This window comes from Tachysurus vachellii, chromosome 3, assembly GCF_030014155.1.
Source record: "Tachysurus vachellii isolate PV-2020 chromosome 3, HZAU_Pvac_v1, whole genome shotgun sequence".
NCBI classification, from domain to species: Eukaryota; Metazoa; Chordata; class Actinopteri; order Siluriformes; family Bagridae; genus Tachysurus; species Tachysurus vachellii.
Window position 1 is genome coordinate 916,728 of NC_083462.1, and position 25,130 is coordinate 941,857.

General features: G+C 37.4%; 1 protein-coding gene across 1 annotated transcript; it reads left to right on the forward strand.

Moving 5' to 3' along the window:
- Positions 1 to 4,406: 4,406 nt before the first annotated feature.
- On the forward strand, positions 4,407 to 23,761 carry LOC132842111 (alpha-tectorin-like). Its single transcript, XM_060864781.1, has 28 exons — positions 4,407 to 4,458; positions 4,652 to 4,681; positions 5,924 to 5,953; positions 6,455 to 6,484; positions 6,809 to 6,832; positions 8,900 to 9,021; positions 9,821 to 10,099; positions 10,285 to 10,380; positions 10,489 to 10,642; positions 10,727 to 10,980; positions 11,060 to 11,206; positions 11,283 to 11,859; positions 11,955 to 12,541; positions 12,692 to 13,244; positions 13,343 to 13,941; positions 14,177 to 14,732; positions 14,905 to 15,101; positions 18,192 to 18,401; positions 19,555 to 19,743; positions 19,844 to 20,133; positions 20,449 to 20,726; positions 20,922 to 21,041; positions 21,137 to 21,321; positions 21,424 to 21,584; positions 21,707 to 21,952; positions 22,484 to 22,646; positions 23,175 to 23,277; positions 23,613 to 23,761. Exons 1-28 carry the CDS (start codon positions 4,407 to 4,409, stop codon positions 23,618 to 23,620), a joined length of 6,240 nt encoding a protein of 2,079 aa, XP_060720764.1. The 3' UTR covers positions 23,621 to 23,761.
- Positions 23,762 to 25,130: the final 1,369 nt, after the last annotated feature.

Consider the following 25,130-nt stretch of genomic DNA (forward strand, 5'->3'; position numbering starts at 1 on the left):
TAGCCCATAAAAGGCCTAGCTAATTTCACATGCTTTAAGATGGAGTCATCTTTAACCAGCAGGTGTTTTAATGAGGAGAGCAAACTTGTTAGGCACTTGTAACAGAGAGTGTTGTTCCCATGTGCAAGCCTTAGCCTTAGTTTTGGCTTTTGTGACTATGCCACCAAGTCATTATCCATTTGCCCCACTGTGAGGGCTCTAATGCCAGAGCTGGAGGGTTACTAACTCACCTAAGGCATCCAGATTTTCCCCTACAGAAATTACACCACTATTCTAGTGTCTGGATGCACACCTTTAAAAGCTGAAATCTTCTCTGCCAGAGAGCTAACTAACATCTAACAGCTAACTAACATCACAAGAAAAATTTATGCTAATGATGAAGATAGAATTAGTAAACATCCTGCAGCTCACACACTGGACAAGCTGAATGTTTGTCATAATTATTGATTATATACCTATGATTTAATCAGATCAGACAAGATCTTGAATAAGATCCAAAGAGTGTTTAAAAGCATATGAAAAGTCAATTGTCCATAAATTGTTCACATGAATTACCACAGCTGGCTACCAGAACATATCAAGAATTTTGTTTAAAAATACATTTGGCACCAATACAAGGAAGTAAATATTTGAACATACCTAAAAACTGGTTCATTGGTTCATAGAACATTGTTTATGGATTCCTTAGTTTATCAATCAAAGTCCACCCACTTTTATTTGTAAATCTATATAAATGATGTGGAGCACAAGGAAGCTGCTGCAGAGGGAACTAGAGTAGGAGTAGCATCAGTACTAACAGATACATCTGAGCTGAAGTCTGAGAGACCCCGAGAGAGAGAGAGAGAGAGAGAGAGAGAGAGAGAGAGAGAGAGAGAGAGAGAGAGAGAGAGAGAATGAGGCTCAGCACTGACTTCTCCAGCAAGGAGGTTAAAAATAAAGGATAAAAAATAAATAAATAAAAATAAAAATAATTGAAGAGAAATTGATAGTTTAATTATTTTTAATAACATTATGTTTTTGTGTTTTTAAATGTGCATTAATCCAAAAAATACTTAATTTGTAATTTTATTAACTGACGTTTTTCACACAGACCTACACAATGAGGTGTCTAATTCCACTGTGTGTGTTGATATTACAAGGTAAGATTCTGATTACATATTATTATTTGTCATAAGAAAACAAGTCACACCTGACTATCAAAAGTTAAAAAGTGTATGAAAAGTCAACTGTCCAGTTATTTGAATATGTTGTAGTGTAAATCAAATATTGTGCCACAGTATAAATCTAAATCCTTAGGCTCCAAGAACAAATCTGATAAATTTGAGACTTCAGATAGAAAACTTGGAGAGTAAAACATAATCAGCCAAAGCCAGTGATCTAAAACTTATTAAATTACAGCACAAATGACCTAAAACTAAACGACTGAACACCCCCTCAACCATCAATATCACTAACACCACATTCTATTATTTTAAATTGTATCATGTCCCATTATATATAATTAATGTAAACCTTTTGTGTTGTGTTCCTTGCAGTTGGCCAAAGTAGGAGCCAATCAACAGGTAAAGAAATTTTCATTCCAATTTTAACTATTGACAATATATAATATATAAAGAATATAAACTCATAAATTCATTAATGATGGTCGTAAACCTTATGCAGTGGAACAAACAATAGGGGAAACAATGCATAAGTAAAATTCAGTTTAGAATATATATGCTAAACATTGAAAATATACTTTACTTTGTATAATATTTATATATTTATTTGGGTCTGATAATCTATAAAGTGATTCAGTTCATTAATTGATTGACATGTTGAATGTTAAAATATAACTTTGGAACAAAAGTAATAATGTTTATAATTAAAGCACATCGTGGCTGTCCAATGCTTTTAGTGTTAAAACCTAAAATACATTAGGTGGAGTCCAGTGGGGTAATTGCACGAGTGTTACATTGATGGGGTATTAGAGAAAGGGGGTATTTCAATGAAGAGGTAAGTCTTGAGGGAAAGACATACGTTTTCCTATAATGAAGGAGTATTACAAAGAGAGTAATAATAAATATAATAATAATAATAATAATAATAATAATAATAATAATAATAATAATAATAATAATAATAATAATGATAATAATAATAACAATAATAATAATAATAACAATAATAATAATAATAATAATAATAATAATAATAATAATAGCTTAACCACTAATATTTATACTACATACAAGGCTAACCACAAATACCCCATAGCTGAGTGCTTCCTATTAATTTTTCCATAGCCAGCATTACAATACATGCATGTTACAGTGGGGTGATATTATGGTGGCAGAGTGTTACACTGAGGGAGTAATACAGTGTGTGAGCACTATAGCTATCCAACCTTATCCAGAGTGTCTTACATTTCAATTTATACAACTGAGCAATTGAGGGTTAAGGGCTTTGCTCAGGGGCCCAGCATCCTGCTGGACCTGGGAATCGAACTCATGACCTTCCAATCCGTAGTTCAACACCTTAACCACTAAGCTGCCACATCCCACAGCAGGGAGTGTTAAAGTAAGGGACTGTTACTGTGAGGGAGTGTTACAGTGTGGGAGTGTAACAGTGAGAGAGTGTTACAGCAGAGAGTGTTACAGTGAGGGAGTGTTACAGTGAGAAAGTTTTGCAGTGAGAGAGTTACAGTGAGAGAGTGTTACACTGTGGGAGTGTTACAGTAAGAGAGTGATACACTGTGGGAGTGTTACAGTAAGAGAGTGATATACTGTGGGAGTGTTACAGTAAGAGAGTGATATACTGTGGGAGTGTTACAGTAAGAGAGTGATACACTGTGGGAGTGTTACAGTGAGGAAGTGTTACACTGTGGGTGTGTTACAGTGAGAGAGTATTACAATAAGGGAGTGTTACACTGTGGGAGTGATACAGTAAGCTAGTGTTACACTGTGGGAGTATTACAGTGAGGGAGTGCTACAGTCAGAGAGTGTTACACTGTGGGAGTGATACAGTAAGGGAGTGTTAAAGTAAGGAACTGTTACTGTGAGAGAGTGTTACAGTGAGATAGTGTTACAGTGAGGAAGAGTTTTCAGTGAGGAAGTGTAACACTGTGGGTGTGTTACATTGAGAGCGTATTACAATAAGAGAGTGTTACACTGTGGGAGTGTTACAGTGAGAGAGTGTTACACTGACATATTATAGTTTGAGTGTGACAGAATGGAGTCTTACAATGAAAGTATACTACATTTAGGAGCTTTTACTGTTAAAGTGTATTTGAATTAAGAATTATTACAGTGATACAGCGATGTTGTTACACTTATGCAGTCATGTGTCATTAATGTAAACTTTATGCAGTGAATCAAAAGACAATAGAAAATAACACAGAAGTGAAATTCAGTGTAGATTTATATCCTAAGAAATTAAACTATATTTCATTTCTCACAAAATAAAGAAGTAAATGAATGAATGAATAAATAAATAAATAAATAAATAAATAAATAGTTTTTTGCTTGCTTGCTTGTGTGTTTGGGACATTAATCTGTTGAGTGATAAAATTTGTTTATTACTTGATTGACACATGGCATGTTAAAATAAAACTTTGGCACAAAATTAAATGTTATAATTAATGTAAACCTTATCTGGTTTGTTTCTAGCAGTGGACCTAAGTACGACCCAATCAACAGGTAAGTAAATTCATTTCAATTTTATCTGTATGACATTACAATTCTCAATGTAATAAATATAAACTCATAAATTCCTATATTATTTTTGTTTGTTTAATGTTGGCACAGTGAGAGAATATTATAGAGAGCCATTATTACAGTGAGAGAAAATTACTGTAAATTGATTTCATTTGGACCAACATAAGACCACTTATAATAATACTTCAGTGCTCCATTAACCAGCAATATTCCTACAGTTATACATACGATCTCAAATACCAATACGAACACAGATAAAAATAATAATAAACACAGCAGACACAAAGATCCATAGAGTACATTATATCACTGTAAAACTTCAAAGACACTATTTATTACTATAAACCTCATTCAGTGACAATACAATAGTTAGCTTTATTGATCCATGTTGTTATTTTAAACTGTATGAAGTCCCATTACATATAATTAATTTCAACTTTGTGTTTTTTTTTTCCAGGCCATGTAACTAGTAGCCCAACAACAGGTAAATACATTTCAATTCCAACTGTGTCTCTTAACATATGACAATATATACATTATTTTAAATTGTATCATGTCCCATTATATATATTTAATGTAAACCTTTTGTGTTGTGTTCCTTGCAGTGACCCACAATAGCAGCCGATCAACAGGTAAAGAAATTTTAATTCCAATTTTAACTATTGACAATATATAATATATAAAGACTATAAACTCATAAATTCATTAATGATGGTCGTAACCCTTATGCAGTGGAACAAACAACAGGGGAAACACCGCATGCGTAAAATTCAGTTTAGAATATATATGCTAAACATTGAAAATATACTTTATATTTATTTATTTATTTATTTGTGTCTGTTGATCTATAAAGTAATTCAGTTTATTAATTGATTGACATGTTAAATGTTAAAATATCATTGTGGCACAAAAGTAAATTTTATAATTAATGTAAACTTTATCTGGTTTGTTTCTAGCAGTGGACCTAAGTACGACCCAATCAACAGGTAAGTAAATTCATTTCAATTTTATCTGTATGACATTACAATTCTCAATGTAATAAATATAAACTCATAAATTCCTATATTATTTTTGTTTGTTTAATGTTGGCACAGTGAGAGAATATTATAGAGAGCCATTATTACAGTGAGAGAAAATTACTGTAAATTGATTTCATTTGGACCAACATAAGACCACTTATAATAATACTTCAGTGCTCCATTAACCAGCAATATTCCTACAGTTATACATACGATCTCAAATACCAATACGAACACAGATAAAAATAATAATAAACACAGCAGACACAAAGATCCATAGAGTACATTATATCACTGTAAAACGTCAAAGGCACTATTTATTACTATAAACCTCATTCAGTGACAATACAATAGTTAGCTTTATTAATCCATGTTGTTATTTTAAACTGTATGAAGTCCCATTACATATAATTAATTTCAACTTTGTGGTTTTTTTAGCAGATCATGTAACTACTATCGCAACAACAGGTAAATGCATTTCAACTCCAACTGTGTCTCTTAACATCTGACAATATATACATTTATCAGTTTATTTCTTGGAGCCTAAGTTTATATATATATATATATATATAAATATATATATATATATATATATATATATATATATATATATATATATATATATATATATTCTCCAAGAACTAATCTGTTAGATTTCAGACAATAATCCAAAAATTATGTAGAATAGTTACATGATGCTTAAATTACAGCACAAATGACCTAAAACTAAATGACTGAACACCCCCTTAACCATCAATATCACTAACACCACATTATACTATTTTAAATTGTATCATGTCCCATTATATATAATTAATGTAAACCTTTTGGGTTGTGTTCCTTGCAGTGGCCCACAATAGTAGCCAATCAACAAATAAAGAAATTTTAATTCCAATTTTAACTATTGACAATATATAATATATAAAGAATATAAACTCATAAATTCATTAATGATGGTCATAAACCTTATGCAGTGGAACAAACAACAGGGGAAACAATGCATAAGTAAAATTCAGTTTAGATTTTATATGTTAAGCATTGAAAATATACTTTATTTTCATAATATTTATTTTTGTTTATTTATTTGTGTCTGTTGATCCATAAAGTGATTCAGTTTATTAATTGATTGACATGTTAAATGTTAAAATATCATTTTGGCACAAAAGTAAATGTTATTATTAATGTGAACCTTATCTGGTTTGTTTCTAGAAGCGGACCTAAGTACGACCCAATCAACAGGTAAATAAATTCAATTTAATTTTATCTGTATGACATTACAATTCTCAATGTAATAAATATAAACTCATATATTCCTATATTATTTTTGTTTGTTTAATGTTGGCACAGTGAGACAATATTATAGAGAGCCATTATTACAGTGAGAGAACATTACTGTAAATCGATTTAATTTGGACCAACATAAGACCACTTATAATAATACTTCAGTGCTTCATTAACCAACAATATTCCTACAATATTCCTGTACAATATTCCTACAATATTCCTACAATATACGATCTCAAATACCAATACAAACACAGCTAAAAATAATAATAAACACAGCAGACACAAATATCCATAGAGTACATTATATTACTGTAAAACTTCAAAGGCACTATTTATTACTATAAACCTCATTCAGTGACAATACAATAGTTAGCTTTATTAATCCATGTTGTTATTTTAAACTGTATGAAGTCCCATTACATATAATTAATTTCAACTTTGTGGTTTTTTTAGCAGATCATGTAACTACTATCGCAACAACAGGTAAATACATTTCAAGTCCAACTGTGTCTCTTAACATATGATAATATATACATTTATCAGTCTATTATATATATATATAAATAGACTTCAGAAAGAAAACTTGGAGAGTAAAACATAATCAGCCAAAGCCAGTGATCCAAAACTTATGTAGAATAGTTACATGATGCTTAAATTACAGCACAAATGACCTAAAACTAAACAACTGAACACCCCCTTAACCATCAATATCACTAACACCACATTCTAGTATTTTATATTGTATCAAGTTGTATCAAGTCAAGTCTGTATAATTGATGTAAACCTTTTGTGTTGTGTTCCTTGCAGTGGCCCACAATAGGAGCCAATCAGGTAAAGAAATTTTTAATTCCAATTTTAACTATTGACAATATATAATACATAAAGAATATAAACTCATAAATTCATTAATGATGGTCGTAAACCTTACGCAGTGGAACAAACAACAGGGGAAAGAATTCATAAGTAAAATTCAGTTTAGATTTTATATGTTAAGCACCAAAAATATACTTTATATTTATTTATTTATTTATTTGTGTCTGTTGCTCTCTAAAGTGGTACAGTTTATTAATTTATTGACACATTGCATGTTAAAATAAAACTTTGGAACAAAAGTAACAATGTTTATAATTAAAGCACATCGTGGCTGTCCAATGTTTTTAGTGTTAAATCCTAAAATACATTAGGAGGAGTCCAGTGGGGTAAGTGCACAAGTGTTACATTTATGGGGTATTAGAGAAAGGGAGTATTTCTATGAAGAGTTAAGTATTGAGGGAAAGCCATACATTTTCCTACAGTGAAGGAGTATTACAAAAAGAGTAATAATAATAATAACTAGATTTGTAAAGTTCATCACCACAAACTTTGATGTTGGCTTTGATGGTGCAAGTATTCGCAAAGGCCAGTGCTTTTTGGAGGCGAGTGGACATAAGGGTCAGTGTTACTTTTGGAGAAAAGTGGACAGAAAGATTGTGAAAACTACTGGACGGCTAGGGTGCCAATACTTTTGGAGGCGAGCGGACATGAGCATGTGACGTGATCCGAATACCCGTGACGCAGTTCCCCTCATTGTGCTGAGTCTTTTGATATATCACATGCCCATGTTGTGCAAACTTTTTTTTTTCAAGTGACTTCATGTGACGTCAAGTGACATCATCAGAATACACGTGAGGAAGTTCCCCTCATTGTTCTAAGTGTTCTGATATGTCACATGTCCATGTTGTATACCCAGAGTATAACCCTAAAGGAGCTGGCCGAGTTTGGTGTAGATAGTTTGAAAGCTTGCCGAGTTATAAACCTCCAAAGTTTATAATGGGAGTCTATGGGAAAAAAGGCCACTTTGAGACCCGGTATCGGAAGTACCAGTACTCGGATCGCTTAGAAAAGTAACAGCAACAAACTTCAGACCAGGGTCTACAACATATCTGAATTTGGTGCATGTGGTTCGAAAGCCCTAAGAGGAGTTACTCTTGATAAATTTTTGTCTAAGCTTAAATATAAAAACAGAATGTTGGCTTCTACAAAGCCAAAATAATAATAATAATAGTAATAGTAATAATAATAATAATAATAATAATAATAATAGCTTAACCACTAATATTTATACTACATACAATTCTAACCACAAATACCCCTGAGTGGGTAATAGCTCTCAGCTGAGTGCTTCCTATTAATTTTTCCATAGCCAGCATTACAATACATGAATGTTACAGTGGGGTGATATTATGGTTGGTAGAGTGTTACAGTGAGGGAGTAATACAGTGTGTGAGCACTATAGCTATCCAACCTTATCCAGAGTGTCTTACATTTTAATTTATACAACTGAGCAATTGAGGGTTAAAGGCTTTGCTCAGTGGGCCAGCAGCGGCATCTTGGTGGACGTGGGATTTGATCTCATGACCTTCCCATCAGTAATTTTGAGATGTGGCAGCCCAGTGGTTAAGGTGTTGGACTACCGATCTGAAGGTCATGAGTTCATGTCCCTAGTCGACTAAGATGCCACTGCTGGGCCCCCGGCTTTTTCATAATAAGTAGGAGTAATTGCCCAATACCTTTTAAACTCTTTTAAATGACTATTTTAAAGTCTGACATAAGTCTGAGTGTTACAGTGAGGAAGTGTTATAGTAAGGTAGTTAATTAACTATAGCACTTAACTATATAAATATTAAACTATTGACTGTAAATAACTATATATTTTGTAAATACTATACTACTATTTAGTTTATATTAATATACTTAATTATATATCATATATTAACTATATATAAATTAATTAATTAATTGCATCGTATGCTTTATTAATGAGTAATATATAAACATTATTTTAAAATGTACATTTTAAAATAATGTTTATATTAATATTCATTTTGACTATGTAATGTTTTGTGTATCTGATATTAGGTCCCTTTTACCCATATGGAACTGGAGACATTGTAAATGCACGGAATGATGATGGAAGTTCACCTCTTATCGTTCTTCAGCAACCATTTATATATTTTGGAACCTCATACATCCAAGTGTTTGTAAGCTACATTTATTTTTTAGTATTTGGTCAAGCTAGACCATGTGTGCAAACATATGCCATTTGTGGTATTATGGGGAATTATGTGGGAATTGTGGTAGCCTAGTGGTTAAGGCGTTGGGCTACCAATCGGCAGGTTGTGAGTTCGATTCCTACGTCCACCAAGCTGCCACTGCTGGGCCCTTGAGAAAGGCCCTTAATCCTCAATTGCTCAGTTGTATAAAAAAAATTAGATGAAAAAATGTAAGTCGCTCTGGATAAGGGCGTCTGCTAAATGCTGTAAATGTAAATGCCATGGGCCAGAACCATCCATATAAGGGTTGTAATCTGGGCTTCAGGTTCATTTTATTTGCTAGTCAGTTGGCAGAATGTGGTCCAGATGTCCACCATTAACAGCTATACAAATAAAATGTAACTGAACTGAATATGTTTAGAGTCCACAAAATTACTTAAACATGAAATACCATGATAGAAAAAAAAATGAACAGCCCATGAATGCTAGTTTACTCTTTTGCAACCCAAGAGTATGGAGATAAATGATCACAAAGAATATGCTAGGTTTAACAAGAAGTCACTGTTATGGTTGCTAACTAGCTCTTCATTGTTATTACCTGTTGTAGTAATAGTGTCGTAAAGTCAGGCTGATGCACATGCTTTACAGTTGTACCATGTTCTGTTCTGTGTTCGCCGAAGTTCTTTAAATTAACTAGCTCTTTTTGTATGTGGTTTTGTTGAACATAAGGGTCACATATTGTAACATGGATGATAAAATATATATTTTTTTAATATATTTTTTGTAGGTGAACAACAATGGCGATCTAACCTTTGATCAAGCTTGGTACAGTTACACTCCCTACCAATTCCCTGTGAATGGTGGACGAGACATAATTGCTCCATTTTGGACCGACATTGATAATCGTGGAAACGGTGTCATCTCATATCAACAGTTCACTTCAGGCAGTGTTCTGACTCAAGCTACTCAAAACATAAATCAATATTTCCCCCAGCTGAGTTTCAGTGCTACTTGGGTCTTTGTCGCAACGTGGGATAGAGTAGCCTACTTTCCGACTACTAATACGGTAAGATGATATTCTTAGAATTTAAATGGAATTCCAATGACCACCACATGTGAATTCTTAACAAATAACCACAATGACGTTTACAGAGAATGTTTTCAAAATTGTAACAGTGTGATCTGTGAAATAAATAAATATTTTATTGAGGTGTTTTTTTAAGTCTTTGATGTTTTTGCATCCGTTTTCAGGAAACATCTTTCCAAGTAGTTTTGATTTCCAACGGCCATTATTCATTTATTCTGATGAACTATGGTGTGATTGCTCCAACAGGCCGAAATGTGCAGGTATGCATCGTTTAGTGACATTATTGATTAGCATTTTTAACCTAGTTCAAGTTAACAAAGCTTAGTTAATACATTTATCTTCTAAATTTTTCTTCTTATTATTATTAGGCTGGTTATGACACAGTTGACTCCAGCTACTATTTCTCAATTCCTGGGTCATTTCAATACAACTATCAAAGTTTTACCTATAGCAGCAATGTGAATGTCCCAGGCAGATGGGCTTTCCGTGTAGATCAAGGATCACGGGGCTGTCAGTTTAATGGTAATGCTTTCACAAGATACAATTTCTGCTGTTGAAAAAATATTTGTACAAACTACAATTAATCTAACTGCTTTATTCTACCAGGTAACTTTGTGCAACAAGGTGCCATATTCTGGACAGATAACACTTGCCAGCTTAAATGCACTTGCACCCGCAGCGGTCTCCAGTGCATCTCACAGCCATGTACATTTGCTCAAGCTTGTCGACAGACTGCTTTACAGTATAGCTGCCAAAATGTACAACGCCGAACTTGTACTATTTCTGGAGATCCCCACTACTATACATTTGATAATCAAATCTTTCACTTTCAAGGAACCTGCACTTACATCTTGTCTGAGGTTTAAATAATTTATATTATAGTATAATTCACTATGACAAAATGGGGGTATGAAAAAATAAACATTATTTTCTTGGCAGGCCTGTGTCAACAGCTTGCCTTACTATCGCATTGAAGGAAAAAATGAGCATCGAGGCAGTGCACATGTGTCCTGGACACGCCTGGTCAGGGTATTTGTCTATGACGAGATACTGGAATTAGTAAAAGATCATCCATATGAGGCCAAGGTGAGTATCATTACACTTAACTGAATCTTTTCTTATTTTTATCAATTAGCTGATTTTAGTTCCATTGTGCCTCTAGGTGAATGGAACCTTCGCAGCAACACCTTTCAGTCTTCGCAACGGCACTATTCAAGTTTATCAGTCAGGTTTATCTATTGTAATCAGTACAGCATTTGGACTAGTTGTTACATATGATGCATATTCATATGCAACCATCAATGTGCCTTATGACTACCAAAATGCCACATGTGGCCTGTGTGGTAACTTCAACTACCAACAAGATGACTTTCGCACACCTTCAGGAGAAATCCTGAGCTCAGACGTGGGATTTGGAGACTCCTGGAAGGCAGTGAGAGACACAGATCCTGGCTGTCAGATTAGAGGGTGCTCAGGTCTGGCATGTGCAGGTTGTACAACATATCAGAGCAACCTTTACAGTAACTCAGACCACTGTGGAATCTTGGGAGATGCTAGTGGTCCTTTTGCCAGTTGCCACTCTATTCTGTCACCACACACATTTTTAGACAGCTGTGTCTACGATCAATGTGTGGGTGGTGGATACCAACCAATTCTGTGTCGATCAATCAGTGTTTATGCTACGCAGTGTCAACAGCGGGGCATACAGCTAGGTCAATGGAGAAGAACAGGATTTTGTGGCAAGTTAAATATTTCTTTTTTATATGACCATAATTGATCTGTTTTGTTTAAGTTTAAAATTTAATCATACTTTTCTGCTACAATCTACTCCCAGAATTGCCTTGCCATAGTGAGCACAGTCACTATGAGTTCCAGGGAACAAGCTGCCCAGCAACATGCAGCAACCCTTCTTCACCTTTAAATTGCACCTTACCATATCAGGAAAGCTGTATCTGTGATGCAGGTTATGTCCTAAGTGGTGGTACATGTGTTCATCAAAGTAACTGTGGCTGCACTTTTAATGGACTTTATTATGTTGAGGGTCAATCAGTGGTATTGGACAATGACTGTGGCAGGCTATGCACCTGCAGCAACATGGTAATGACCTGCCAACATCATCAGTGTGGTCCACAGGAGGTGTGTACCATCAATAATGGTGTAAGGGGCTGCAGACCTACCAGTTACGCCACCTGTTGGGTTCACCGTCTAGGCTCATATCACACCTTTGATGAAGTAGATTTCAGGTATCAAGGAGCCTGTGAACTCATCCTCACCAGAGTTAATGAATCATCACCACTACCTAACTTTGCGGTAACACTGCAGAGAGTCCCCATGGGTCCTATTGGGTTTTCTAAGATCCTGAGATTTGAGGCAGGGGGATTTCAGATATCTCTAGAAATGAGAGAAGGAGGAAATATACAGGTAAGATAATATATATATATATAACAGTTTCTTAAAATCCCTATATATATTTCTGTCATGATGCTTGAGAATATTAATGATTGAATCCGATCTACAAAATCTATAATTATGTAATTATTTAATATGGCAACCTTTTGTTTTCTTATCCAGGTTGATGGACGCTTAGTTGCTCTACCCTACAGTGTTGGCAATGGTCAAATCCTTATCTATCATAGCAGTGTGAACAGTATAATTATGGAAACTTCATTTGGGGTAACTGTAAGGTCTGACTGGTCGCACCTAATTAGAATCACAGCACCCAACACCTACACTGGTGCACTTACTGGTCTGTGTGGGAATTTCAATGGAAACTTAGAGGACGAGTTTTATGGCCCTGGTGGAGTCTTATTAAATAGTTCACAGGAGTTTGGGGATAGCTGGAGAAATGGATCTCTTTCAGCCTTCTGCGTAGACTCAAATGTACAACCAGGAGAGAGCAGTAGCAACTTCACTGAACACTGCAACATCATGGCTTCTCGAGATGGACCATTTGCTCAATGCCATAGCATCCTGGACCCTCAGATTTGGATAAGAAATTGCAGAGACAATTTGGGACAGACCCATGGTGCCAGAGAATCCATGTGTGAGGCTCTACGAGCCTACGCTGTACTCTGCCAGCAAAGTGGCGTCAGTGTAGGAGAATGGAGAAATATCACCAACTGTGGTGAGTAAAATAGTAGCTTACAACAAGACTTTAGAATAGTTGTATGAGGTTTTATAAAAAGTGTTCTTAATATATAGCTATATATCTTTTTTTTTCAGATTTCCAGTGCCCAGCCTACAGCCACTATGAGGAATGTGGCACTTCATGCCCTGCAGCCTGTCCTAGTCTGTCTTTTCCATTCCCTTGTACCCGGCTCTGCCAGGAGGGATGCCAGTGTGATAATGGGCTAGTGCTAAGTGGAGACCAGTGTGTCCCCCCTACGGGTTGTGGGTGCTTTCATGAAGGCCGCTACAGACAGAGTGGCGAGCAGTTCTGGTTTGGTCAGCAGTGCCGGTTCCATTGTGTCTGTGATGGGACATCAGGTTTTGTCAACTGTAGTTCATCATCTTGCCAAGATCATGAAATATGCCATGTCATTGACGGAGAATATGGCTGCCATCCTCGACCCAGTGCCACATGCTCTGCTTCAGGGGACCCCCATTACACTTCTTTCGATGGACATAGATTTGACTTCCAGGGCACATGCCACTATACACTGGCAACTGTATGTAATGATACTCTAGGACTACCATATTTTCAAGTCATTGCACGAAATGAAGCATGGAATGGACTCTCAGTGTCAATCACTGTGGAAGTTTATGTCAATGTTTCAGGACACCTGGTACATGTTTCACATGACATGTATGGCACAGCTGAGGTGAGTTTAGAAAAAGTCTGATAATGAAAAACAGTATTTATTCAGTGAGAAATTAAAATATTACAATTTACAGTATACATTAGATAAATAAGTACAGTCTGATTAAGGTGGAAGGTCTGTTTGGAAGGTCAGGAGTTCAACACCACTGCTGGGCCCCTGAGCAAGGCCCTTAACTTTCAACTGCTCAGCTGTATAATTTGGCCTGTAAATGTAATTTTTTCTTTCTTTTTATCAGATTGACAGTGAAACCAGGAATCTTCCTGCTGTTCTCGACTCTGGCCGAGTGTCAGTTTCCTCCAGTGGAAGAAATACATTTATTACAACTGACTTTGGCCTAAGTGTGAGCTATGATGGCTCTTGGGTAGTTCTAATCACAGTTCCAGGGAATTACAGTGGAGCCACATGTGGCCTCTGTGGTAACTTCAATGGTGACAGCAATGATGATTTCCGTTTGCAATCTGGCAGGCTCAGTTTTTCTGCTGCAGAGTTTGGAGCTGACTGGAAAGTGGGGAATGAAACAAGATGTGATGGTGGATGTGGAGACTCCTGCCCATCATGCCAAAACCCCTCTAGAGCACAGTCTCTGTGTGGAATCATAACAGACAATCAGGGTCCTTTGAGTTTTTGTCATGCTGATGTTGATCCACTTGCCTATTATAACGACTGTGTCTTTGATCTATGCCTGTCTGAGCACAGAAACGATGTACTGTGTCGATCCATTGAGACATATGTTAGTGCCTGCCAGTCTGCCAATGTCAGGATTTATCCCTGGAGAGAAAATACAACATGTCGTAAGTGGATAAAAAGAAAATTAAAACTGTTTATCTGTCTAAATGTTAATCTGTATTTTCTCCTTATAATATTATAAACCTCAGCATGTTGGTTAACAGATGCATATATGTGATGTGTAACAGTAGTTGTGTAGTAAAAGGTCATACCATTGTATGTGTGCTAATTCCTCAGGCATAATCTGCCCTGCGAACAGTCACTATGAGCTGTGTGGCTCTGACTGTGGTCATACCTGTACCAGCAGCATAAATGTCATATGTGAGAGAACATGCAGAGAGGGTTGTTTCTGTAATGAAGGCTTTCTAAGGAGTGGAAGCAACTGTGTGCCTGTAGAGCAATGTGGTTGCTCGTATAACGGATTCTACTTCCAGGTGAGTTTCTGACACTTTTTTACATTGTCTATTACTAATACTATTCACATGTTATTCACATGTTTATACCTTTCTACAATTTGTACTGTCACAATCTAATATTAATACTTTAACCATTTGCAACAAAAATGGCTGAATATTTTATTAATTTTATTACTTCCATGGGTCAATACAAAATTTGGAATTGAATTACAAAAAATTTAATTGAACTGGCACGTATCTCGTTATAGTATTTGTGGATAAATAATATTTAGTGTAAAAATAAATAAATAATAAATTAAAAAATTATATACTTTATGTTAAAACTTTGATAAATAGTGAATGATATATACAGTTACTGTATGTTGATAAGTATAACATGATCTAATGCTTTAATTTATTAATTAGAGAAAATTTTAGCTTTTAAATTCTGACTTGCCCTGTTTTCTATCCACCCGGCTGTAAACCTAGAGTACCACAGAGTCTGTCACCTGCACCGAGAGTGAAATGTGACAGTGAATGATAAATGAGTGAAATGATTGTGAATCTTATTTCTCACCATAAAAGCTGCAGCCAGTAACATATGATTTAAAACATTTATCAGACTGTATATTTATAATCACACTCTCCAGTGTCACCCATATGAGGATGAGTTTCCTCTTTGAGTCTCGTTCTTCTCAAGGTTTCTTCCTTTACCATCTAAGGGAGTTTCCCTTTTGAGGGACCTTGATGCTGCGTCAGGGCTGACGCTATGGGAACGCTTCTGTGAGGAAGTTGTGTCTGAAGCTCTGTGTATAAACACGCCAATTTAATGGCTTGGGAACTACACGCCTCAGGGGCTGCCATGTCTCAGTACGTACGGACAGACAGCACTGTGGTGGTTCCCTATATCAATCATCAGGGCGGTCTGCTTTTGCGCCCACTTTTCAGGTGTGCACAGCAGAGTCTGCTCTGGGCAGAGACCAGGTTTCTTTTGCTGAGAGCAATTTTCATTCCAGTGCATTTAATTCAGAAGGAAGACTTCTTCTCGAGGCAGGTGCTGAGGCCCGGGGAGTGACGTCTCCACCCCGACGTGGTGGAGCGAATTTGGCAGATTTTCGGCCGGGTGGAAGTGGATCTGTTCGCCTACAAGGAGTCGACCCACTGTCCGCCATTGCCTTCCCTTTCTCATCCGGCCCCTTTGGGCCTGGATGCCTTGGTATAGACGTGGCCGAGGCTCCATCTGCACGACTTCCCGCGGTAGCTCTGCTCCTGCAAGTCCTAGCCAGAGTGTGCCATGACCGGGTCAACCTTCTCCTAGTTGCCCCTCGTTGGCCCTCTCGAGTTGATTCACGGTCCTAGCCTCCCTCCTGAATGGTACTCCATGGTAGGTTCCCGTCAGGAAGGATCTCCTCTCTCAGGTGCAGGGGGCAATCCTATACCCTCGCCCAGAGATGTGGAAGCTTCGGGTCTGGCCTCTGAGGGGGACCAGCTCCTAGAGGCAGGCCTCTCATTTGAGGTGATCGAGGAAACCGAATTCTAGGGCTCCCTACACTAGGAAGCTATATGCTCTGAAGTGGAGGCTTTTTTGCCTCTGGTGCGATGAACACTGTCAGGATCCAGTTCACTGCCCGGTCGGTACAGTGCTGGAGTTCCTGCAGTCTTGTTTTTCTTGGGGCCTGTCCCCATCTACTTTAAAGGTGTACGTGGCTGCCATTGCTGCGAACCACGAACCTGTCCTCGGGGCCTCCTTGGGTAGGCACCCTCTGGTCTCTCGCATTCTGTGTGGTGTCAGGTGGCTGAGGCCTTCCTGCAGACTGCGACTTCCTTCCTGGGACCTCTCTTGGTCATATAGGGGCTGCTGGAAGCCCCTTTGGAGCCCATGGAGTCAGTCTCTCGGAAGTTTCTGACCCTGAAGTTGGCTCTGCTCCTAGCCTTGGCCTCTCTCAAATGAGCAAGGGATTTGCAGGCCTTATTGATTGCCCCCCGCCTGCCTAGAATTCTTCCCCTCGCATGTCCAAGGCTATTCTGCACCCTAGGGCAGGATATGACCCTAAGGTGTCCAGTCGTACTGCCGACCTACTGTTAGTAGACTGCCCCATTAGTCAGGGGAACAGGAGAGGCTGCGTTTGCTTTGCACAGTAAGGGCCTTGAGGACTTTTGTCCACCACTCTAGCTCGTGGAGTAACTCCTCAGCCCTTTTTGTCTGTTTTGGGGGCGGGAATAAGGGTAATCCGGTTTCCAAGCAGTGCCTGGCACACTGAGTGGTGGCTCAGGCCTATAAGGTGCGCGGTCTTGCCTCGCCTCTCGGGATCAGGGCTCACTCCACTTGGAGTATTGCCTCGTCTAGTGCCTTGGCCTGGGGTGTCCCCCTTGAAGATATTTGTGCTGTGGCAGGTTGGTCCTCTCTGCACACCTTTATCAGGTTCTATAACCTGTACTTGGACCCCACTCTAGGGTCCCAGGTCCTGCAGGGCCATTGATGGTCTGTTCCCAGTCTGCTCGTGCTCTCTCACGGACTCTGACACAGTCATCGACCGGTCGTGGGTATTGGCGTTCCCATAGCGTCAGCACTGATGCAGTGTCGTGTTCCCTCGAAAGGGAACTACACCATGTTACGTATGTAACCCAGTTCTCTGAGAGGGGAACGAGACACTGCATCGCTGGCCACGCCCCCGGCATCCTCTCGCACTTCCTTCAGACAAGTAGAAGCTGGAGTAATGTGACGTAGATGCCCTTATATGGACTTACTGGCACGTAATCACTTCGTCACGTGTCCTTCCCGAGCCATTAAGTTGGCGTGTTTGCACACAGAGCTTCAGACACAACTTGTTTTATGTTTATGATCTGTAAAGCTGCTATGAGACAATGTCAATTGTGAAAAGCTCTGTACAAATACATTTGAATTGAATTGAATTAAAAACCTAATGATGTGTTCAATTAATGTTTTCTGAACGTTAATGTGCTTTACCTGTATGTTTTATTTTAGGCACCCCCATATAAGCATCCACTGCTGAAAGCACTATACACGTTAAATTGAATTGAATATTTTGTGCTGTTTACATGATCAGTATATGGCTAGAATAACAATAAAGTCTAATCTAAATTTAATATTTTCTTTTGTTCTTGCAGATTGGTGAACAGTTCTGGACTGAACATTGTTTACAACACTGTGAGTGCTTAGGATCCAATAACTTGCACTGCATCGCCTCCCCCTGCTCTTCCACTGAGGAGTGTGTGATCAGGAATGGTAGACTTGGCTGCTACAGTCAAATGTCAACTTGCATGGTCACAGGAGATCCACATTATTATACCTTTGATGGGGCAGTGGCCCACTTTCAGGTTAGAACTGATTGATGGTACTATTACATTCATGAAATGGCAGCATGGCAGTGCAGCGGGTACAGTGTGGAGTTTCTTTCTTACATTTATGCCATTTGGCAGACGCACTCATCCAAACGTATGAAAGTGCTTTGAAGTCTATCAAAGAATACATCTAGACTGATTCACTAGGTTACAGACTTTGAAAACCATCAACCTAAAACTCTGTCAGGACAACCAAACAGGGAGAATAAGCATGTTTATTTATTTCAGGAAAGAGTTAGATCTTTACTTGACTCAGCTGTTCAGACATCTAGGGTTTCATTCCACCAGATAGGTTCCAGAACAGAAGAGTTTCGATGTACAGTACAGTATGTTGAGGCACAGTGTGAGTCTACCAGGAGTGATAAGAGCTAAGAGGGAGCTGGTCTGTTTTTACCTTATGTATGCAAGCATCAGGGTTTTAAATCTGACGTGTTCAGCTACCAGAAGCCAGTGAGGATTGAAAAAAGTCAAGACAAGCTGTGGTATCAGGGGGCAGGAACAAATAAGTTGAGTGTCATCAGCATAGGAGTTTTAAGAGACCCCATGTGAGGATATAACTTTGCAAAGAGAGTGAGTATAGAGGGACAAAATCAGAGGACTAATTACTGAACCTTGTGGTGCTCCCCTTCATGTTACCTGATAGGAGCAAACTTCCATGTAGGAAGCAAACCATTCCCATGTTTATCCATTAATTCCAAGATTCATGATGGTGGACAAAAGATTCTTGTGGTTGACCGTATCAAACACTGCTGAAAGGTCAAAGAGGATGAGGATAGATGAAGCTTGTCATGTAGTTTCTCAGAGACACCCAAAAGGGCTGTCACTGTCGAATGAGCTACTTTAAAGCCAGACTGGTTGGGATCATTGAAAGTTGTTCTGTGAAAGATAGACAGAGCTGATTATAGACAATGTGTTCAAGTGATACTGGTCTGTAGTTACTGATGTCTGATGGATCCAGAGCAGGTTTCTTTAGGATAGGAATAACCCTTGCTCTCTTGAAGGTAGTTCTCTTCATGTCTGCTCTCCTCTTTGTGGGTTTCCTCTGGGTACTCTGGTTGTTTAATTTTTCATAACTTTATTCATTCATAACATTATTTAATGTTGTAATATTTCATCAAACATTTTGCAGGGTACTTGTTCATATGAGATTTCTCAGACATGTGGGAATGTCTCTGACAATGGTCTACAATTCAGAGTGGTGGCAACCAACATGCATCGTGGGAGCACAGTTGTGTCCTTTGTCTCTGTAGTAGATGTGTGGCTAACTAAACAACAGGAGCAAACACAAATTACAATTGGAAAAAACAGGAAAATAAAGGTATTAAAACAGTAATACTGAAACCTAAAACTTTATACTCTTGCTTCCAGGGAAATATGTATGAGATATGGTATATTTTTTTTTCTTTTTGTTGTTATAGGTTAATGGGAATGCAGTGAATTCATCTACTTATCAAATCAGTAACCTTGCAGAAATATATCAAGAGCAGAATTTTATAGTTGTGAATGCATCGCATGAGCTCATGGTCTACTTTGATGGTCAGTTCACACTATTGGTGAGATTGGGCCCAAGCTTCCATGGGTCTGTGTGTGGGATGTGTGGTAACAATAATGGAGATCCTACAGATGACAAGACCCGACCGAATGGAGAACGTGCACAGAATGATATTGCTTTTGGCAACAGCTGGAAATCAAACACCAGTGGCCCAGGGTAATTAATTTGATAAGAAGATAACAGTAACATAATAACATGAAATAAAACTTATGGACTTTCCAAACCTAGTTTAGCCTTGACAATGAAAAATGTTAGCAATATATTAGTATTTGCATTTAGCCGCTGACAGTCCAGCTATGTTTTAAATAAATGAATGTGGTCATGACAGTGAAAACATAAAAGTTAGATGTTGCACAGTTAAGATATTTATTTTCATGTATTTAAAATACATTTTAACTAAAGACTTCTGAAGGTGCAAAACTTTTCACATTTTCACACTTTCATATAATGTCCATCCTGTGTCCTGTCTAGATGTGGTGCTAGTGACCAGCCTGTTAATGCTAATGACTGCCCCTTCAGAGAGGAGTACTCTGCACTCTGTAACATCATCACCAACACCAGTGGACCATTCCAACATTGCCATTTCCGTATCAGCCCTGAATCTTACTTCAATTCCTGTGTATATGACTTATGTGCTTACCCAGAGTCATTGGGACAAGACTTGCTGTGTTCAGCTGTGGAGGCTTATGATGCTGCTTGCACTATGCTGGAGCTCATGATCCCAAACTGGCGCTCTGATCTGTCTTGCTGTAAGTTTGCTGTATCCAGGCACTCATCTCTGAAGCAGTATTTTATCAATCTAAATCAATGGTGGACACAAATAAAATAAAATAAAATAAAATGGCATCATAGTCAAAATGCTGTGGGGATGTTAGGTTTAACCATATAAAAATTACTATGAATATAATATTTTTCACTAAATGTCACATATTCCCTCTATTTAGTGAGAACGGACCCTTGTGAAGATCTACACTGTACTGAGGATGAGTGGTGTGGGGAGAAAGATGGCAACTACGGTTGCTTCTGTAACGAAAATTATCTCAGACAAAATCCCGATAGTTATGGTACAATTTATTTTACAATTATATTCATATGGAAACAAATGCCCTAATTACGTAATCCTCACAAACTGTCTCTGACTAATGACTTTTTTTAACAGACTCTATTGAAATATGTGAGAGCAGCTCTGGCAAAATGTCTCTGTCACGCTGTCAGCTGTTTGAAGCTGGTTTTCTTGCTAACAACCTCCATTTACATGACCCCAACTGCAATGGAACAATCCAAGATGGCAGACTGGTGTTTCACTTTGATAATGATGACCACATCTGTGGTACAAATCTCACGGTACACTTCACTGTCAATTGAGATTGCTTTAATTAATTTTCTTGTAAATAATAAAAAAACAACATTAACAAAATTCTTACATTATTTTATTAATATTTCTAGGCCAATGGTACCCATTTCATTTATGAGAACATAATCCAAGGAGAGGTGGGCTCAACAACAGGCTCTATTCACAGAAACAAAACACTGGAACTTAGCTTCTCCTGCATCTACAAGCTCAGCGAGTCATTGAGCATGGACAGAGAGATAAATCCTATTCAGAGGTAGGGGTGCAGTTGACTAAAAACCAGATAATGTAATGGATGTAGGTTAAGCCTTGCAAGTATTGTCTGCACCAGCCCTCTATACCAGCTACTACTAAATATATGTTTAAACTTTTTTAAAGCATCGTGCACAAGACTCTTCCAGGTAAAGAGGGAATGTACCGGATCAAGATGATTCCCTATGAGGATTCTAGCTTCTCCCACCCTTACAATGGCAGTATAAATATAGAGGTGGGAGAGCAAATCTACATAGGCGTCTTTGTTCAAGGAGTGGACAGCCGTCAGCTTGCCACAGTGATCGATTCTTGTTGGGCTACACCAGTAAATCAGAGGAACTATTCTGTTCGCTGGGACCTTATTACAGGAAAGTAAGTATCTTCCTCATTGTCTACACACTGGATATTCATGCTAAGCAGGGATATGAACAATATATTGAGCTTTTCTGAGACATAAAGCTAAAGTAAAAAAATAATTTTTTTAAGAGATAATTTTTTTTTTTTCATCAGGATCAGTAAATAACATCAGGACAGCTATTTTCGCCTCGTAAAAATAACAGCTAGTATCAGAACATTATAGAATATTCTAAGCTTCTAAAATGAAAGGTATCAATAAATAAAGAACAACATTTACATTTCTAACATCAATGGCAGTACAGTCAGTAATGTACAGCCTAGTCAATTAATTACACAGCATAACAATTTATGATTAATATGTTTTTAGGTTTGATGTTCTTTTAAATTTAAGACTATATATTCATTCATATCTCTTGAATATTTAATAAATGTGTCTTGATGAAGAATGTGTAGTGCAGTGGAATTTTAGCTTTTAATGAATTGTCTGCATGTAGAAATTTAAACAAATAAAGAATTTCCTGATAACAATATATGAAATATTTTCAGGTGTCCTAATCCAAACGATGCTACGGTGAAGATTCTAGAGAATGGAGTCTCTACAACTGGACGATTCTCCTTTAAGATGTTTTCTTTTAATGAAGATGAATCTAGGGTTTTCCTTCACTGCAGCATTCACCTTTGTCTTCTAAGAAATCATAACTGTGCAACGGTGAGTTATTAAACTTCAGAACTTTAGACTCTCCCCAATGAAAGCACAAGGATGATGAGCAGACACTGTGCATATGCCTAAAAGATGAGGGTTGTGTAATAATGCCCTTAAAGGAGTAAAGGGGTGCCAACATTTTGAGAAGGCTGACTGATGGACAACATTTAGTAATTTTACAGTGACCTGTGTGGCTTGTGGATATGATCACTAACCAATCAGAGGAGCAGGTGTAGTGAACCCCAAAGTCGGACCAGTAAACAGTGTTTAAGACAGAAAAAATGGTGAACTCTCATCATGTTAAAGGTGGTTACTAAAGTCAACTATAACTAAAGTGAAGATTCCTTTTTACTCTTTGCAAAGTGAACGGTTTGTAAGTTTTAGTGGTAAAGTGACACTTTAAATACTTATAATAGTGTGGTGTAGAAAAGAACTCACCCAGAATAAATAAATAAACCCATTTGTGAGACAGGAACTTAAACAGGATATAAAATAAAACCTCTAAACATTTTGCTTTTATTTTTTATGGTACAGCGTTGTTTCCCTGGATACCACCACCGCTCAGGCAGGTCTTTGGGCACCCATGATAGTGCCTCCATCTCCATGGGGCCTTTTATCCGGACCACCCAAAAAAGAGGTAAAAACTCACAATAAAATAGATTTGCAATGTTTACTTCACATTTACGTTTTTTTTTTAGACCCATTAAACTGCGTTTGAGCATCGCAGTGACTGGGAAAACCTTTTAAAGTCCCATAGACTGGGAAGTGGTCATAATCCCATTTCATCCCTGTAGAGATCACTGAAGTCTACTAGACACAGCAGGAGTTCTCAGTAAACTGCAATGAAAAAATACAACTTAAGAGTTTTAATGTAGTGACCACAATGTTTACATTCTTATAGAATTTTATGTCACTATTCTTAATACAATTTTTTGCTTTCTTACACCCAATTTCACCTTTTCTTGTCTACAGATGTGTAGGACCAAGAGGAAATGAAAAAGTCTTTCACTGGATTTTCTGAGCATCCAGATCATTATGCTGTGTTTCTATGACTTCTGAATCATAAAGCAATATTAATCATTAATTATCCTATTAGTAAATCAATTAAATGATGTCTTTATTTGTTTCTCATGATTAAATAAAATAATTCTGCACTAATCCTGAATATGTTTCTGGTTTATTTTAAAATTTTAATAAACTTCTACCTGTATGCATTATTATATTGTTTCTCACATTATTTCAACATAATTTCACTCTAAAGATGAGCCATAACAGTAACAGTTAGAGTAAGGACTATAAAATAATGTCCCGTTTGGAGTTATGAGTGGAGAAAATGTGGTTGTGTAGTTTGTGACAGTCTGATTGAAAGATGTTTCTTTCATTTCTTGTAGAAACGATCTGTGCTGTATGTAAAAGTCTGCAAGACGGATTAACTGTTTTTTGTTATTAATACAAGTTAATTTCAATTCATGAAAATTTAAACAAATGTAACATGTAATGTTCAGAGAATGTGTATGTGCATGTTTCTTTAAAACTATGTGATGTACACGTGATGCCAGTGTTTGTGCTCGGGACTATGGAATTATGGGTCAGAGCCTAGCAATGACATGGACACATTAACATGCTGATACATCCACAAATAACTACCATTTATCTGCATGTGGTTCAAAAGAGCACACATTTTCACGGTGTCTGAGAGAGTGTGTAAATAAATTCAAATGACATCAGTACGATGCGTGGGCATTATTTTATTGAACCAGTGCAGCTACAGTGAAAACGTACCGCTGGTATTGCCAAAGAAGATTAAAGTCAGAGAAATCAAAGAGAAGATTGGCAATTATCCGAAGAGAAAACTATCGCTGAGTGTGGGCGGAGCATTAGTTTGCTGATTAAGAGAAGACGGGAGTCTTGGCTCCTGGCAACGTTAAAGTCAGTACACTGATTCACCAAGAGATTGCGATGGTTCTGCAACTATCCTTTACAACTAAGGCTTCAAGTGCAACGTTACTGTAATATATTACTCTCTACAGACAGAAGAGTACAACGGCATAAAGAATATCAGGTTTGACTTGCCATCTCTACAAATTCATAAACATTGGCAAAAGAAACTGAAAAAAGGTATGAAATATATACCTAGGTTTAATTACGGCCTCATATTGTAATGTGGTCAGTCAGACCTCATTACAACAACCTCAAAAATTTGTCATTTTCTCAGAATTTGACATAATTGATATAAAAACCTTGGAAGAGACAGTACAACATCTTAAAGCATCAACTTGCAGCCTTAACACCCTCCCCACATCCTTTCTCAAAAAGGTACTTAACTGTTTAGAAACTGACCTCTTAAAAATAGTAAATACCTCTCTGCTCACAGGCACTTTTCCAGAGTCCCTAAAAACGGCAGTTGTTAAGCCTCTCCTAAAAAAGAGTAACCTAGACAAAACCATACTTAGCAACTACAGACCAATCTCAAATCTTCCTTTTACAGGC